General features: G+C 35.7%; 1 protein-coding gene across 4 annotated transcripts in view; it reads left to right on the top strand.

Annotated features, from left to right (window-relative positions):
* The window catches only part of frmd4ba (FERM domain containing 4Ba), a 47,990-nt gene that overhangs the window by 1,357 nt on the left and 28,140 nt on the right, over positions 1-18,493 (top strand). The window contains exons 1-3 of one of the 4 annotated variants that reach the window (XM_042726337.1): positions 12,571-12,999; positions 17,937-18,002; positions 18,092-18,186. In XM_042726337.1, coding sequence (XP_042582271.1) covers positions 12,835-12,999; positions 17,937-18,002; positions 18,092-18,186 — 326 coding nt within the window. In that variant the 5' untranslated portion in view covers positions 12,571-12,834. Of the gene's footprint in view, positions 1-12,570; positions 13,000-17,936; positions 18,003-18,091; positions 18,187-18,493 lie in introns of those variants that run through there. The other 3 variants (XM_042726339.1, XM_042726338.1, XM_042726340.1) reach the window with 3 other exon arrangements.

The raw sequence follows: 18,493 nt of genomic DNA, 5'->3' as shown, positions 1-18,493 counted from the left end.
AACTAACAGAAAATAGAAAATTCCATATTTGGTACTCAGAGTCATTTGCCAGTGAGGGTGAATTAATGGATTTGCCTATTAAAACTAGGCTTTTAATGTGCAACTACCAATTTAAAGCACCTTTTTTTTTTTCTCTCTCTAGAGGTTTTTAGGGTAAAGTGCTTAATTGAAGCACATTTTAAACACTCGCCACCCCCCTTCTCACGATTGCATTTCTGTCTATATGTTGTTTAGGGTCATTTTGTCTTTCTGCCCATGTCAAATTTCAGTTGCTTTCCATTTAACACTACATGATGCTGTTATATGATATAGTTGTAAATCCAGTAAGTTCACCATGTGACAACCGGCTTACCTTCCTGTTGCACAACAAAGGAAGACTGACCACAAAAGATAATATTCCATGCCTGCGTATACGTTGAGGGCTGACGATTTCAGCAGTCTAGCTTGAAAGTGTGCACTTTAGGGAAGTGAATCAGTTTTGGCTCTTTTAGAAGAGTCTTTTTAAATTTCTACCCTTGATTCCAGCTGGATCTAAGATTTAGGGAGCTGATTGTCAATTTCTCTCTATGGGTCGGCAGTAATCTTTAAGCTTGGAAGTACAAATCAATTCAAAGCTTCTGCATTTAGTGGTGCTGGCAGTGCCTCAGAGGGGTATGTGGATTCAGTTCAATTCAATTAAACCAACTAAGTTACAGAGCAAGTGTGACCCAGTGTCGTATAATTGATCCCTTATTGCATTAAGGACACTGGTGTCAGTCCAATTTGACTGTGTCCTTAGAAAGGCATGATGGCAAATAAGGCATGAGATGGATGAGATGTTGAAATGTGCAAAGTCTATATATGTAGACAGAGCGGGGGAAAGTGTGTTTTTAGGTTGTATTTGCCAAGACCAGATGAAACCAGATAATGTTTGCAGATGCTTCTAGTACTCGCTGCCAGTTTTCTGAGTAAGATCCATATGGAAATCCAAATATCTGTTGCAAATTATCCAAATGTGTCGAAAATTGCCATCATGTGTTTTATAGCTGTTTTGGACTTGTCTTACATTGTTTTGTCTTTACTTGAGTCTTTCAAATGTCCAGAGGCAGCTCTGAAAAACAAAGCATCCAAACTAGGTTTGGGAGTCCATAAACCTGTCCTCATGCTTAGTTCAGGGTGTCAGTCTGTATAATATAGGCTGCATAAACTTTGATCTTCAATTAAAAGCTCATAGAAATGACCAACAAAGCTGAATGTTTTTATTATGTGATGCTGTTCTGTTTCAATAATTGAACTTTAGCTTCCATGATGCCCTGCTGTTCTCCAGGGAAAACTGAGAATGATCCCCATAGTTATAAGTCATTTTCTCTTTTCCACTGGCAGGCATATGTTCAATTACATTCCATCAATGCCTGAATGAGAGCGACTATTAATATCAGTCCACCTAGACACAGAGTGGAAGTGCTCATGATAATGGGCCATCCGCTGCTGTCTCGCCTACCACTGCTGGTATGCGTGTGTGTTTTTCCTCTCTCAAGAGAGGCCTTGGCATGGAAACATCCTCACTGAAAAATAGACATGGCCTACAGTCTGGATACAGTGGAAATCAATAGAGCTGCATGGTGCTGCTCCACATATGTGGTACCGCCGGAGGGGTCATGGCTGATTCTTCAATATTTCTGTTTTATCTCCATGCCTCCTTTTCAAGAGAGATGGCTAGAGTGAATACAATGTCTTATAATATGGTAAATATTATCAGAAAGATGTTTCATAAATAGTGGGTTCGATTAGTTGCACACATACACAAGTCCACACTAAGGCCACAGTGACAATGAACTTTAAGCAGGAAATGGACAGAGGTCAGGAGCCCTTTTCATAGCAGATGGTTAAGGAATTGCTTTTCATATTACAATGAGTGACAATCAAATCCACCACATGCCCTTTGCTTTTTAATGATTATTCAGCCTTAAAGAAACATCATTTTTCAGTAACAGATGCTGCATTATTAGTGGTACTTGTTCATTTGAACAAACCCCTAAGCCTTAGTGGACTTCAGTTGTCATTTGCCTCACACTGTTTGTGCTACAGAAATTGTTTATACTTCAAACTGCGCGGTGTTGTTAGGGAGAGGTGTTACTTTTCTAAGATATCTGACTTATGATTTTCCATAAGTATTGGAAACTGTTTTACGACATGAATGTGATCTGTATGGAAATGTCCGTTTTTTAGAAAAAACATAAATATGAAGGTTCATCCCTAAACCATCACACGAAAACGTATGAATGAGACTGTATGAATTAGCCACCAATTTGCGAAAACATAAAATAGTTACCCAGATTGCCATCAGTATGTTGGTGAACGATAAAACAAGTGAAAATAAATACCCTAGGCCTAGACTTAAAGGGATAGTTAACTCAAAAATTTAAATTCTGTGATTAATTTCTCACCCTCGTGTCATTCCAAACCCGTTTTGTTCACCTTAAGAACACAAATTATGATATGTTTGACCCTCCATAGACAGCAAGGGAACTTCCACATTCAAAGCCAAGAAACGTAATAAAATAGTCCACGTGACATTAGTGGTTCAACCCGAATTTTATGAAGCTACAAGAATACTTTAATAACGACTTCATTCAACGATTTCTTTTCTTCCCATCACTCTCTGCCGCCATTCACAAGAGTACCACGATGAGAATTAGGTCTACATACAGCTATAACAATAAAGACACAGAGGACCGATATCATTGAAATCACTTTCAGAATGATAAAAACTGATTGACAGCCAATAAGAATCCACCTGTAAAATAAACAGTACAATATCAAAGTACAGTTATCAAAGTGTACATTTGTAATTGCTATGTAAATATACATTTGTAAATGTATCCATGCCACCTCTGTGCAGCATTAAACAGTCTGATGAAGATGCCTAAGCAAACACTCTAGTTTTCTAAGCACCTTAGCAAACAATTTCACATAGCCGACTTTCACACCACTCACAATTTCTTGTCAAAATGTAAAAAATCATTTCTTTTCAGAACTGTCCTTTGAACACTCTTTAACTTCTCTGCTACTGAAGATGACCTCTGCATAGTTAGTAACCTGATATTTAGTCAGATATTTACTCTGAAATATGGATGACTCAAAGAAAGAGAGAGTTTGTCATTGTAAGCTGACTGTCAGGTATGACTAGCCTTGGGGTGGGGCACAGGCCTTCATAAAGCCTTGTCAAAGGGCAATGACCTTCTCATGCCATGAATGACCAGCAAGAGGTGATTGAATTGTTGCCCAAAGGAGTTATGCACTTGATTTACGGGGCAACTTTTTGAGCAATTTTGCCGGACAAATTTTTTTGAGCAACATTGCTTTGGCAAAATTTCTATCTGGACAAATTTCTATCTGGATATTTTAGATTGGTCGTGGGCCCTGTTTGCCTGTTGACGGGAACAGTTCCCAAAGTTGCCCGGCAAAATTGCTCAAAAAGTTGCCTAGTGTATCATCAGCCTTAGTAAATTTTTGCTGGATTTTGTGACTGAGGCTAATTTCATACATCATCAGCAATTCACAGTGAAGTCCTTATCTTTTCATCGTGAGAATGGTGGCGCTTTTGCTGATTTTTTTTTTTTTTTTTTTGGATTCTAAACAAAGCAAAACATCTTGTATGACTGGGTCATTGTGATGAGATTTAGAGAAAAGAGTGCAGGTGGCATGTTGTGATCCATCTAGTCGTGCATTGGCTATCCCTGCTGTGCACTGTCTTGTTTATTTATGCTGACACATGGCATGTGTCTGTGGGCCATTTACCAGCATGAGAGAGGATAAAGATCTCAGTTAAAGTCATTTAATTGTTCTGTCCTTCTGTTTCCTGTTCATGGACTCAGTAGAATTAAAGCAATGTTCATAAAAGCATCTTATACTTATTGTACTATTTCTATATATAATATATACTCTACATAGTATGCAAATTTGTATATACTGTTGCTTGTGGATGTGTAATGTTTTATATACTATTTCACATACAATGTTTGTATACTTCCCGTTCTGAATAGCCTAAATGAGCACAAATGTTCTCATTCACCATGTTCGAGGACTGTGAATTATTACAGGATCATTTTGCACGTGTTTGGTCAATTCCAATGCCAAATAGTGTTAAATGAGATCTAAACAATTTTACAAGAGGTTGAGTTTGTCTCTTTGTCTGAAAAACCTAACACATGGCCTTTTACAGCAGTGACCTTAGCTTGAACCTGTAAAAAATACTATACATAACTCATCTGTTTTTATTGAAACAGATTCTTCTATCTAACGACCAATATGTAATATTATTACACAAGGACAATTGTCCTTTAGCACGGCTGAAATTAAGGTTAAATGTCACACAAATTTTGAACGATATGACAGGAAACAAGTGCATAAGGTTCAGCACAAATGTTTTGAAATGTTAACACAGTGGTAGTTTGCATAATGTATAATCGAAGATGTGCTGTGAACCGGGAGGGAACAATAAATATTAATAAGGACAAGAGCCAAGAGAGATGGGATAAGCTAAACACTTCTTATGCTTCGGTAGCACTACGATTACAAATTCACAAAAATGCGCATATATAAACATATCAGGGTAAGGAAACATTCAGTTATGGACTTCAGAATGTTTTATGTATATAGTGTACACATCATTTTCTAAGAATTATGTGACACATATGGATAATGCAAGAAGTCAGTACTTCTCAACTGGTGGGTCATGACCCAAATAAGTTACAGACAGTGCTAAATATAAAAATAAGGTTTGTGAATTCATTATAAAATAATAAATTAATCATACAGGTTTGTGTGATTAATAGTATGAGCGTAACACTTGACAAATGCATTAAAAAGACATCTTAGTCACATATTAAAAAAAAAAAAATTCTAGTCTTAACATTTTTAAAAAGCTGAAGTCTGTATTTCCATTCAGTATGCATCTAGTATTTTGGTACTGTAAATACATATACAGTATTTTGGTGTAAATTTATCTGTCTTGGCTTGGAAGAAGCCAAAATTGTAGATGGCATAAGCAGGCAAAAAGGTAGATGGCAGCATTAAAACATTTCTTGTCATGGTTTTACATGAGAGCATGAACAAAACTTTGCAAAAAATAATGTTTTATGGTGTGAATTTAAAAGATTAAGATTTATAATCCAAAATAGTCCACTTTTATTTCCAGCATCTCTCATGTTAATAATTTTGCTAATTGTTGGGCCTATTCCGTTAATTTTTACATTTCTTGACCAAAATATTCACTGTTTGAATGATGGAGGCCACAAATTAGTTGTGTATTACTACAACAACTTAAAAATGGCTTGTTCTATTTTTGTCTTTATCTCTCCCCAGCTCTTTCTTGCACTCTCACTCACACTTTTTTTCTTTGCCATTGTCTGCCCCCCCTACAGTGAAACTACGAGAATCCATTCATGGTTTTCATCTCTTGCAAATGATATTTAAACCCAGTGGCCCCACGTTCTCAATCTACCGTTCTGCAAAGTCCCTGCACCCACAGTCCCGAGGGGACCTTATTAGAGGGGGCAGACAGACAGTACGCGCAGAGCGCTGGGCAGAAGCAGCAGTGACCACCTCCCCCCGTCTGCTCTGTGGCATCTGTGTTATGCACACACACACACTCACACCCATCCTTTTTGTCATGGTTCAGAGGTTCCAACATAACACAGCACAGTGTGCTATGGCCTACATCAGCCCCAAATCCCAGTCAAGTAGACACTTCAATAGGCTCACTGTGACAGCCCAGATACTAAAACCTCACCAGGACACATAAAGCAAAGACTTACTGTAATCTAAACGCCTAAGCTTAAATATTCATGAAGTCGTAAAAGCTTATATTTCTTAATCTTCATAAAGATGTCAATTTTTTGGATTTCTGAATGGATTTTATGTATTGCTTGTGTATTGGATTTTATGTATTGTATAGTTTCTAGGGTTGTCAAGGTAGTGGCTGGGTAGTTGCTCACTAGCCCAAGTCAAAAGTGAGCATGCTAAAGTCTCTGATATTAATATTCATTAGATACACTACCATTCAAAAACACGGTAAAAACAGTAGTATTCTGAAGCATTATTACAATATAAAATAACTGTATGTTTTAAAAATAATTTATTCCTGCAATGGTAAAACTAAATTTTTTTTAGCATCATTACTCCATCCTTCAGAAGTCATTCTAATATCCTTATTTGGTGACTAGAAAACATTTCTTACATTAATGTTGAAAACAATTGTACTGCTTGATATTTTTGTGGAAAGGGTGATAATTTTTTTCTTATTTTTTTTCAAGATTCTTTGATTAATAAAATTTCAAAAGAGCTGCTTTTTTTTAAACAAATATTTTGTAACATTAGAAATGTCTGTACTGTCATCTTGGTCAATGTTTGTGACCCTACATCTTTGAGCAGTAGTGTATGGCTGGAATTCCTCTATCACAAACTATTTTGTAATGCTACAAACTTTAAAAACAAAACTTTAATACTAAAGCAAAGATCAGAGACCCATGCTTTTTCCCCCAAAGGCATTTTAAATTAAAATGTAACAGCTGAATTGATTATGTCTGACTGATTTTGATCTCTCTCGGTTATGAAAAAGCATTATTATTTTTACAGACTGCGAAACGGCAGTTTGATATTATAACTCTTTTCATTCACTTCAGAATATTATTGATTTTCCTTCCAGCAATCCACCTGTCAAACCATCTGTAACCCAACAGAGACTTCAGTCAGTCAGGAGGTTGGTCAAACAGCCGTGCGGTGTTGGCTCTGTACAGTAGCTGAATGGTTTGGAAGGCATCCCAGTAATGAAAGGGTAATGCAGACAGTGCACTTCTCAGTGCATAGTGATGCACACTTTTGGGGCCATCAGCTGTTGATATGCACGCGTGTACTTTGAACCAGCTGCATACCCATCATATCTAAGTGTGTATGCCCTCTGGATGCATGAAATGCCTTCCCCTTTCAGCCAATTAAATATGCTCATATTGCATTTGGTAATTGATGTCACATTATTGCTATGCTGGGGGACTGCACATGGATGATGAGGATGGCAGTTCTGTGACGCCCTCCTCTGGGATCTCAGTGGAAATTAGCTCATTAATACAAATCAGTGTATGAATGTAACCATGGGAGTTCTCTCTTGGCGAGAGAAAGATAAAGACTGAAACAAAGAGAAAAAGACAGATTTTTTAAAAAAACATTTTAGCCAATAAAATGTCTCTGAATCTTGCTAAAAAATTACTCTCCCTCAGGCCTTCCAAGATGTAGGCTAGATGAGTTTGTTTCTTTATTGGAACAGATTTTGAAAGATTTCGCATTGCACCGCTTTCTCGCCAATGGATCCTCTGCAGTTAATGGGTGCCGTCAAAATGAGAGTTTAAACAGCTGATAAAAACATCACAATAATTTGCAAGTAATTCACACGAATCCAGTCCATCAGTTAACATCTTGTAAAGTGAAAAGCTGCGTGTTTGTTAGAAACAAATCCATCATTAAGGTGTTTTATCGTTAAACCATCACTTCTGGCCAAAATAAATCCAGTCTATAATCCATAATAATGCTTCCTCCAGTGAAAAATGTGTTGTCCTCTCACATCAAAACACAATGACATAGTTATTTAGAACAGTTTTAGATTTTTTTGTTTTGTTTTTTGCTTGTAAACGGGCTTGATCCATGCATATTTCTCTCCTGATTCAGATGAGATGACGTTTTGACTGGAGAAAGGAATATTATGGATAGAGGACATATTTTTTTTGCTGGAAGCATCTGTTTGATTTTAAAACTGTCTTAATGAATCTTGACAGAGACTGTTCATTTGCAGATGATTTGGACTCAAGAGATAAAAAGCTTTTGATCACAGCATCAACGAGACAATAATGTATTCTTTTTCATTATGATTTTAAGAATGTTTTTTTTTTTTAAATTCAACTGGTATCATGCCCCCCCCTCCCCCATCTGGCCCAGTTATGCAAATTTGCTGATGTCACATAACACAACATGCAGTTGTCTTGTTTGTGTTGGAAATACAATAGCCATTTAATTACCAGCAGGGTGCCATCAAGCGTCAATGCCATTAAAATGAATAGGATCCCATGTCACTGAGAGCTTGAGTTTATGTACACGACACCGAACAAGTGCCAGTGTGTGAGGTCATCATTCAATGCCAGGCGAAGCTGTAATTGTATCGCCACCTTTTCTGTGGCAATAACATGTAATGTTTGTATTAATAATGCATAACACGCAAACCAAAGCGTAACCCATCACTAGCTCCTGGGCATGCTTCTCCCAGATGTTTTTGCCTTTTGAACACAACATGTGGAAATTAAATTTGCCATTTGATGTTTTTACCACACATTGATGTGAAAGTCTTTAACAATATGCTTTCTTTTGAGTTTCGGCCTAAAATATGGCTTCAAAAGCTACAGCTGTGTTTACTTTTAAAGGTGCAGGCATTATGCGGACCTTGGTTGCTCTGTGTGTTGGTGAATACAGGCAGTTATTTTCCTTTCATAGATGAGCTCTTGAGTGTGAACCTCATGTTGTGTGTGTGTGTTTGTACTTGCATTCCATATTTACAGCCTGTACTTTGAGTATTTCATGTATGTGCATTTGTGTTTTGGGACTTGTGCGCTCTCTCTCTCTCTCTCTCTCTCTCTCTCACACACACACACACACACACACAAACACACATCTGAGAGGTTTAACCAGATACTTTTTGTCAGATGTCCCCAGCGAATTACCTAAGACCTTCCACTGGGAATGACTTGCAACTTCATATTCCTCAGTGTGTTCAGTCCTGAGCTAAATTTATAATCTGCAAGGATTCATTAATCAACAAATTTATATAACAGGAGATTTTGTCATATTCATGCAAAACAATTAAAATATATGTTAATATATTTTGAAGTTTGAAGTAGGCCTATTAGCTAATTGATTTTGAATATTAATAATACTGTATCTTAAATGGAATTTATAAGTCTGAAATATCAATCTAAAATAAAATAAAACAATATATATTTAAGGATAAGACAGCTAGTCATTATTGAGTAAAACTTAAAGGGTGATCAGTACTGCATTCCAAAAAATATTTTATGAATATTTTATATTTTTTATATTTATTTTTATTTAATTTTATTATTTGAGAAATAAAGAGCCAATGGAGTCACGTAAGAAAAAAAAGAAATTGGTTCACTCTGTATGGTTTAGTGGTGATTATACAAAAATATTTGAATGCACATTGCCTCATTCAGAAACCTATTACATTATATTACATTACAAATGAAATGCTTCCTTTTTTTCGGTTTTTTTTTTTTTTTTAATTTGATTTGTTTTCAGCTTATAGATTTACACTAAGGTTGAGGGGTAAGGCTCTTACAGATCAATGCTACACTACAGTTTGCCCTGTTTCCAACCCCTTTGTTTACTCTTACCAATGCCACAGGCTCTTTGAATTCTCAGAATGCACTTAAACCCTTGACTCTTTGCCTCCCAGCATCCAATCAGTGCTTAACATCAATGGCTGCGTCGTGAGGGAACTGTTGAGCAAGGATCACAACTTTTTCAGTCATGGTTGGAGGCTTTTTAAACTAAATCTTGTTTAATGCAACAGCTTGTTTTTTTTCCTTTTCTTTTCTTTCTTTTTTTTTTTTTGCCTTTTTGTCCATATAAATAGTCATGTTTGGAACTGTGGGACTGCAAGAGGTTTGTCTTTACTTTCGCTAGCTTTCATAGTCTATAATGCTGTATATTATATAAAAGGCTGATTTTCATGAGCTACAAAGTGTGTGGTAAAAAGGACAAATTAATCAAAGGTGACAGTAAAGACATTTATAAACTTACAAAAGGCTTCTCTTTCAAATAAATGTCGTTCTTTTGAACTTTCTAACTCTAAAAAAAATAACTGAGGTAATGGCTGCTTTGCCATCAGAGGAATAAATTCAATTGTATTTTTAAATATATTAAAATAGAAAACAGTTAATTTTTAATATTTTTACAATATTAATATAGCATTAGAGAGTTCTTTCAAAAACATTTTTTTTTTTTTTTTTTTTTTTTTTAAATCTTACCGACCCAGACTTTTGAACAGTAGTGTTTCTCTATTACCTTTTACATTGAAGCAAATATATGCAGGGCTCCAGACTCATTCTTCCCACTGGTCTCTCTTTTTTACAACTAACTTTCTCAGTTGGTCGCACGAGCCGCAATATTTATTTATTTATTTATTTTGCGCTACAACATGGGATTAATCAATGCATGCTTTATCATAGTTTATAGTTAGCTATATGGAAACGACAGTGGTTAACATTCAACCCACTCTTTTTAGCTTATTTGTGATTTGAACTTTGTGAACGGGAGTTCCTCTTTTGCGTTATAAGCCGGGCTTTTTACGTGCTTTCGCGAAATCATGATCTTGTCACTTTTTACACCTTTCACTTTTTAAGACTAAAACAACAGATGGATTCATTGTTATTCTTAATTAAAAAGCACAACAACAATAAAACAGTAAGATGACAATGACAAACTAGCTTAAAAAATGTTTATTAACAAAAACGAATAAGATGAGGCATGGCATACACCACATGCTATATTATATACCAACTAATAAATTACAAAACGTTTAGCAAACAATGAGGAATCAAAAAAAAGAGCCTCCATAGCGTAACGTGAGGTAAACAGCAAAGATATCAAGCTCTTTAAAATGAAAACAAAAAGAAAAGTAAAATAAACTGCTTTTGTTGATGGTGGTTGCATGTTTTTCCCCACATGAATATCAACATGTTCACCCTCTCTGGTTTTAAAATCTTCTTGTCTTTTACTTTACTTTAACTTGAAAACCATCTATCGTTTCCTCAATATTTGTTTCATTTTTGCTGCGCGCACCTTTACGCTTGTGCTGACGTACGGGGCGCCAGTGTTAACGCTTTGACGGAGGGCGTTTCTGAAGTTTGGTGCTAACGCGACCGTCATAGTGATAACAGCCAATCAAATTAGTTTTCTGGTGTTGCATGCACGCGATTAGCTAACATCTGCGCTAGGGTATTTGCATAAGGCGATCTGATTGGAGGACGCCTGCATTGGCACTTGAAAAGTTGAAAAGTTTTCAACTTCTGCCACGAGCAACAGACCCAACGCGGCGCGATGGACCCACAATTCATTTCGCCAACGCTTGACTCCATTCAAAGTAAACGAGAGCCGTTGATGCCGACGCCCCATGTGAATGGGCCGTCAAACCATGCTCTATACTCTACACATGCTGCACAGTTCAAACGAGTAGCGCGGTTTTGTTATGCTTTCAGTTTCTTTTGCCGTTTGATGTTTCTCATATGCAACAGAAATGGCAGCGCGGTGGTCGCGCCAGTGCCACCGCACACAAAATTTAGTTGCACAGGCAGAAGAAATGGTCACAAAATATGACCATTTGGTCGCAGTCTGGAGCCCTGACATGTGTTGTGTGTATTGTCTTGATTAAAAATACTCTATGCACATATGTCTGTGTGCATAACTACTGTAATTTATCACATCACTTATTGTGTTGTCACAAAAGTGCAGTCTTCCTAGACCTTTTTTATAAGTGCATACGGTCTGTATTGATTGGCCCATTTTTCTTAGTAGTTTTTAACTATGAAGCTGCCACTTAACTTACTTGTTTACTTCTTGTGTTTCTCCATTCTCTCTATGGACTTTGTTTGCATCATTTTGAGATTCTGTTTACCTCCTGGGATAAGCAATTTTAGCAAGTTAAATCCTATTCAAGTGTTTGATTCATTTCTAGCTATTTTTCTCTTAGTATTAAGAGTCTGTTTGCATCACATCCCTTCATTTCTAGTGCTTTCCTATCAACTTCTGCCAAATATGACAGCTGTGTGTGCATGTTCCTCCGCGATTTGTACGAATCCCTCTCAGAATGACCTTTAATTCTGAACTCTACCCCAAGATGTGTAATGCAAGGCCCCAAACTCATGCACAGACAGCAGGAGGAGAAAGAAAAACATCCTTTTGGATTGCTACAAACAAATTTGGAAGAGGAAATGATGCTGTGGAAACCTAGAGGTCAAATGGATGATAGATTTAGTTGAGGGGTTCACTGAGAGGATGGAAAATGGCCTATTTTTTTCCATTTTGTCCAATGAAGACCTTTAAATTTCCTCTATAATTTGCTGTAGAGTTTGGGCGTTGGTCATAACACATCAACCTCCTACAGTATATTACGTATGGCTCAAATGAAAGTAGGTATTTTTATACAATTTTTTCTTTATGGAATATGCCGGGTGGAGAAGCGTGGCGTCTGGCGGAAACTACACCCTTAACAAACATAATTTCATACAGAAGCAGCTAGTAACCCTTACCTTCTTAATAAGAGCCATATCTAAAAAGTTGTGTGTCTTTATTTTAATCGCTATGACTAACAAAACATTCTCATTTGATTGGTCTTATATAAGTGTCTGTAAAACGTTGGTCACAAAAGACATACACTTGTGAAAAGCCCAGAGAAACCACAACTTTTGTTTATGAGAAGGGACTGGCACGGCTGGGACTGTCATTGTGTACAATTTGCGTACATATGTGTATGTGAGTGCACTGCTCACATTCTTTTGTATATGAGTGTGTGCATCACTGAGTATGTCTATAGGCTTGTCTCTGAGTGTGGATTGTTTGTGGCCTGCCCTCTCTCTGTGTGCTCTTCCAAGGGGGAAAGTCTTGGACAGAAGCCTACATACAGAGCCTCTAACCCAGCCAGTGGCATTCTGACCCTGGCTCTTCCAGGCTCCAGTTAGGTTACATCAGCCTCAGAGGGAGCACACAGCTTCTTAGTGTGCCAGACAAACAGGGATGGCGCTGGGCTTTTTTTGTGGCATAGAGGATCTGCTGGCCTCTGGAAGTCAGTTAGTGTGGACTGTGGCTGAACAGGTGCTGAGGAGATGCTACAGTGATGGGCTTGTGCCCTGTAGGAGGTTCCTGCAGACATGGTGTCATGATCTGGGAGATGTCTACCAGGTATGAGATGTCTATATGTATGTCATGTACACTACTATTCAAAGTTTTGGGGTCATATATATTATTCAATATACATTTAGTCATCAAGGATGCATTAAATGGACAACATTAAAGGTAATTTATAATGTTGCATTTTATAATGTTTTTTAATATAAGAATCCTGAAAAAATGCATGTCATTTTCCACTAAAATATTAAGCACAGCACAACTGTTTTTAACATTGATAATAATAAGAGATGTTTCTTAAGCCCCAGATCAGCATTTTAGAATGATTTCTGAAGAATAATGTAAGACTAAAGACTGTAGTTAGGGCTGCTGAAAATACAGCTTTGCTGTTACAGAAATAAATTTCATTTTAAAATATATTAAAAAAGAAAACAGTTATTTTAAATTGTACAAATATTACTGTATTTTTGACCAAATAAATGCAGCCTTGGTTAACATAACTTTCATTTAAAAAAAAAAAAACTGACCCCATTCTTTTGAGCATTAGTGTAAATCTAAATTAAAAGGTGTGCTTAGCCAAGAATAAAAATTCTGTCATCATTTAGGCAACTCATGTTCATGTTGGTCCTGTATGATTTTCTTTCTTCTGTGGAACATAAAAGGATGAATTTAGTTAAATGTAGGCTAGTAGCTGTGAAAGTGAATGGAGACCAGGGATTTTCTAGAGTCTAGCTAAACAACAACAAAAAAGTATCATAAAAGTAGCCTATATGAATACTTCCAAGTCTTTGAACCCACGTGATAGTTTATGTGAGGAACAACTAAAAATGGATTTATTATTCAATTAAACTCTTTCTTGACAGCTGCTGCCACCATTCACTTTCAACGTACAGTACGTAAAACTACTTTTTTTTTTTGCGTCATGGAAGATAGAAAGGGATATGGGTTTGGAACAACATGAGGGTGTGTAACTGATGACCAAACTACTCCAGTAGGTGTCTGACAAAATTTATTTGAGTTTTATTGAGAGTAGTTCTATTAAGTCAAAATATGAATGTAAATTGTTCTTTTGGATGTTGTCATAGCACTATCTGCTCATTCTTTTTTAAATGAGTGTAAGTGTCACTGTTTCTTCTCTTATTTTTGTGCTGTGGTCTGTATGATGTCATTGATTCTAAGGAATGCTGTTCTAATAACATTAACCTGGATTCAGTAATTCATGGTATCTAATATATAATGTATAAACACTGATGTGGTTTCTTCAGAAGTCAAGATGAAAAAATGCTTGTCCTCACAGAAATCTGTGAGCTTATATATTTTAAAGTTGTATGTGAATTGTATGTAAAGCATTTGGAGAAAGTGTCTAACGTTTTTGTGGAACCACAACTTTTTTCAAACTCTGTGAAGACAGATGTTTATTGACCATGTGGACACTGTGTGAAAAATGTCACATAGCAGTTTAGTAAGAGCAAACTGACTGTCAAGTGCACAGACTGCCAGGTGATGTTTCTATATCACAATACAATATGTCAGTGAGAACAGTAATAGTAGTAAAACTAATCTAGCAAAACCTCATTTGTTTGGACTGCTTTGTATTTAATGTTTGGCTTATGGACTTCAGATTGATCATTGGATTCAATCGACTTGTCCATGGTTGCATTTTATAGGTTTATTTTATATATTATTTTGTTCTTCTCTCAAACAAAAATCATTTGTTTACAGGATGCTAGCACAGCTCTTTTTTTATATGGTGAAAGTGAATGGATACCATACTGTGGGCCGTGAAGCTTCACAAATGCCCAAAAAGCACAATATGAAACCATAAAAGAGGTCCGTATTATTCCAAGTTTGTTAATGATCATGGTCTGAGCCCATATGATGTGTGAGAGAAACTGATCAAAATTTAACTAGAATTTTAATTGCCAATTTTATTTATGTGTTTCTTTAATCAACTTTATTGGGAGTCACTCCACAGTTGAGTTATATTTATACATCCAGACAGATCTTCTCTCCAGATGTTTTTTTCTTTTAAGTGTTTGACGTAGTTTTAGGACTGGTAGGTCTGAGTCATTTCATCGTTTTGTTTTTCTTGTGACTCACCCTGAGACGGTTTTGTTTGTGTAAGATTGGACACTCACACTCGTGCATGGCAGAGGTTAAGGGTCTTCTGGTCACAGATGATGCTTGTCTGAAACTAAGACAAGTTTGGAGCTAGTGGTACTACTAATAATAGTTTAAGTACTATTTTTAATTAGAGCTAGTGATAACTGTGTCCACAAGCATGTGTGTGTATGTTTTTGGAGAGGGAGTATGGGGCTTTGTTTGAACTCAGATTATAATTCAGGGTGAATGACCTATATGTCAAGAGCATTATACATCACATGACCCTCTCGTTTTGCATGGTCACTCATTCCCTTCCCCCGCAGGCACAACACATATTATGGCTTAGTTCCCACAAATGCAAATCCATTATGCTTCAATTGTCTTCAGATATTAAAGTATAAAATCATAAATTTAAAAATTCATTATAGATCCCAAACTCTATACTAACTTCTTTGTCTGCATTGATCTGTAACATGAGTTAGCAGACTGATATAACAGCCACTTAGTGAATAGTGAAGAGCGTAGAGTCTGACAATACACAAACAAGTGAGATCCCTGCATGAGTAAATCTATACTGGACAAGTAGAAAATACATAAGTGGGTGTTTTTTCAGGGATAAGTGGAGGGCTTTTTAGTGGGGGATAAGAAAGTCTTAGGGGGCAGGGAAGTGGTGGATGATTAATTTTGATTAAATATGATGCTGAGTCTAGTGTAAAGCACTTTCAAGAGCATTGTTTTTGGCAAGATAAAGTTCAACTCAAAGCCAGTGAGGCTTGCTGCATTGCTGTGGAACAGATTTTCCTAATATATGGTAGTGGTTATTGACCGCTATGGTATTGATCTAATCAAAAAGTAAATATTAAACTCAAATTAAGCTAAGCAAAACACAGAATGAATTTCAAGTAATGTTCTCCATTTGGAATAAATTGGGGATGGGGTGGGGGTCAGCAAGAAGATGTATTGTTATTAGTATGCATGTTCTATGTCATGTTTCATAAAAAAAAAAAAAAAATTTTTTTGAATGGTTTCTTTAAACATTCATCGGGCTGGGCTATAGTCCTGTAAAAGGGTTTCTATAGTGTCTTATCCAAGCTTAGACAATGGAGCCTGTGTAATTAACAACACCAATCATTCTCTCAATTAAGACGCTTTAAATGCAGGTCCTTGTTCTTTATAGCAACTGGCCCTCACATTTTTCTCTCTTATTCAGTAATTAGCTTATTATAGGTCTTGTGTGATCACAATTACATTTAAGAAATGTTTACACTTCAAGAAATACCGTACCAAGTATTATTAAAATCTAAAATTATTTACAAATCATTATATATTATATTATATATATTATATTATATATTATATATTATATTATATTATATTATATTATATTATATTATATTATATTATATTATAAAAAAAAGAAAGTTGGTGAATTCACATGAGAGTTGCTAATTTTGGTTAATTAATCAACTGCTATCAGTACATGTACACTGGTGGATCTGGTGAAGAGAGATAGTTTGGTTCTCATTAATTAAGCAGAATTCACGCATGCTCCGTGTTGAATCTTCAAGCTTATCACCATTTTAATGCATGAAGGAGAAAAGTTAATTGTGTGTGTTAATAATTTTGCAACTGATTTAATGCAGTATTAAAAATAAGATGAGGGTGGATTGATTATACATAATTATGGTTGTATTATCATATCATGATAAAGCTTATCAGGGGCAGCTTTGAACAGTAAAAAGATTTAGAGTTTGGAATTTCACATGACTATGATTCACTCAGATTAGGCTATAATGAATTCTATTAAGGCTTAGTCTTGTACATAAAGGGCTTTCAGATGCAGCTGCACAGCTATTGTGTAAGGAAACATGATGTAAACCACGGAAAAAAATATAAGCGTTTTACTAGACATGGTGAGGAGAACAATGTGTTCTTACAAGTTCAGGTTTACATCAGTTCAAATTTTTTTAGTCTCTCTCTCTCTCTCTCTCTCTCTCTCTCTCTCTCTCCCCATTCTAAATCACCCTAAATAAGTTCATACATAATTAGTACTTTTTCGTTTAATTAATATGTATGATATATAAAGGTTATGTGAATAATAATAAAATAAGAATTATGTTCATATTTTAGTTTTTCCTCTGACTTTGCTGAATGCTCCTAAAGTCACCCTGCTAAGAGGCTGCCAAGATCACATCTAAATCCCGCTGACTCTACACAGAGATCAATCTTCCCAATGAGAAAAACAATCCAATTTATTAACCCAGTGTCAGAGGACACACTCTCCTCACATTGGATTAGTGTTTATAAGTAAAGCAGTAGGTTATGATGATGTCTAAATCTGTATTAGAGGTCATGGAGGAGTTCAAAATATTACACACACATACAGGATCAAAAAAAAATTAAATACACTACTCTTTAAAAGTTTGGGGTTGGTATGATTTTTTTAAGGTTTTTGAAAGTCTCTTATGCTCACCAATTATGCTGAATTATTTTTTTTAAATATATAAAATATATATAATAGAAACTATATTATATATTAATTATAAAAATGTAATTTATTCCTATGATGGCAAAGCTGAATTTTCAGGAGCCATTATTTACATGATCTTTCAGAAATCATTCTAATATTCTGATGTGGTGCTAAAGAAACATTTCTTATTAATAATGATGAAAACAGTTGTGCTGTTTTTTTAATATGATGATGTTTTGTTAAATTAAAATTTGTTATTTTTTTTTTTGTTGTGGATGGTTGTGTTGTTTTAAAAATATTCATTTAAAATCCCAAACTTTTAAACAATATGGTGTTTCATTACCATATTTTTATGAATTAGTTAAATACAAATATTGAATATTTTAAGATTAACTGGATGTGTGTTTGACTTTGACAGATGACGGAGGGCCGGCTGTGTCAGGTACTTCTGCTAGATGACAGACAGCTGGAACTGCTAGTCCAGGTAAAGCTAACTCACAGCACTAACTCATAGACAGACGGACAGATAATGTATGGAATAAAAATAAATAACACCTGTTTTCTCTAAAACAGCCAAAACTGTTGTCCCGGGATCTCCTGGATCTGGTTTCATCGCATTTTAACCTAAAAGAGAAAGAATACTTTGGAATCTCCTTCATTGATGAGAAGTAAGTTGGTGAAGTGTTTGTTGTCATTGCATAGAAAGATGTAGTTATGTTTTTTTGAAATCTTGCTTATTAAGCACTATTTCGCCACTTAATACAAAGACGCTCCTGGGTAGATCTTTAAATATATTAATTTATAGTATGTAATCATTAGCCAGACAACCACAAATAAGAACTTAACTTCTACTGAACTACTATAAGTCTTTGTCAAATTGCATGCTTTTGAATAAAAGGCTTAGTTAGGGCTTTAGAGGTAATTCCAGTTTTACAAGATAATTTTTTAAATACCTACCTGCTTACTTTGGATTCT

The sequence above is a fragment of the Cyprinus carpio genome, chromosome B6 (genome assembly GCF_018340385.1).
Source record: "Cyprinus carpio isolate SPL01 chromosome B6, ASM1834038v1, whole genome shotgun sequence".
NCBI lineage: Eukaryota > Metazoa > Chordata > Actinopteri > Cypriniformes > Cyprinidae > Cyprinus > Cyprinus carpio.
Note: the sequence above shows the minus strand (reverse complement) of the source record. Positions and strands in the feature narration are given on the sequence as shown.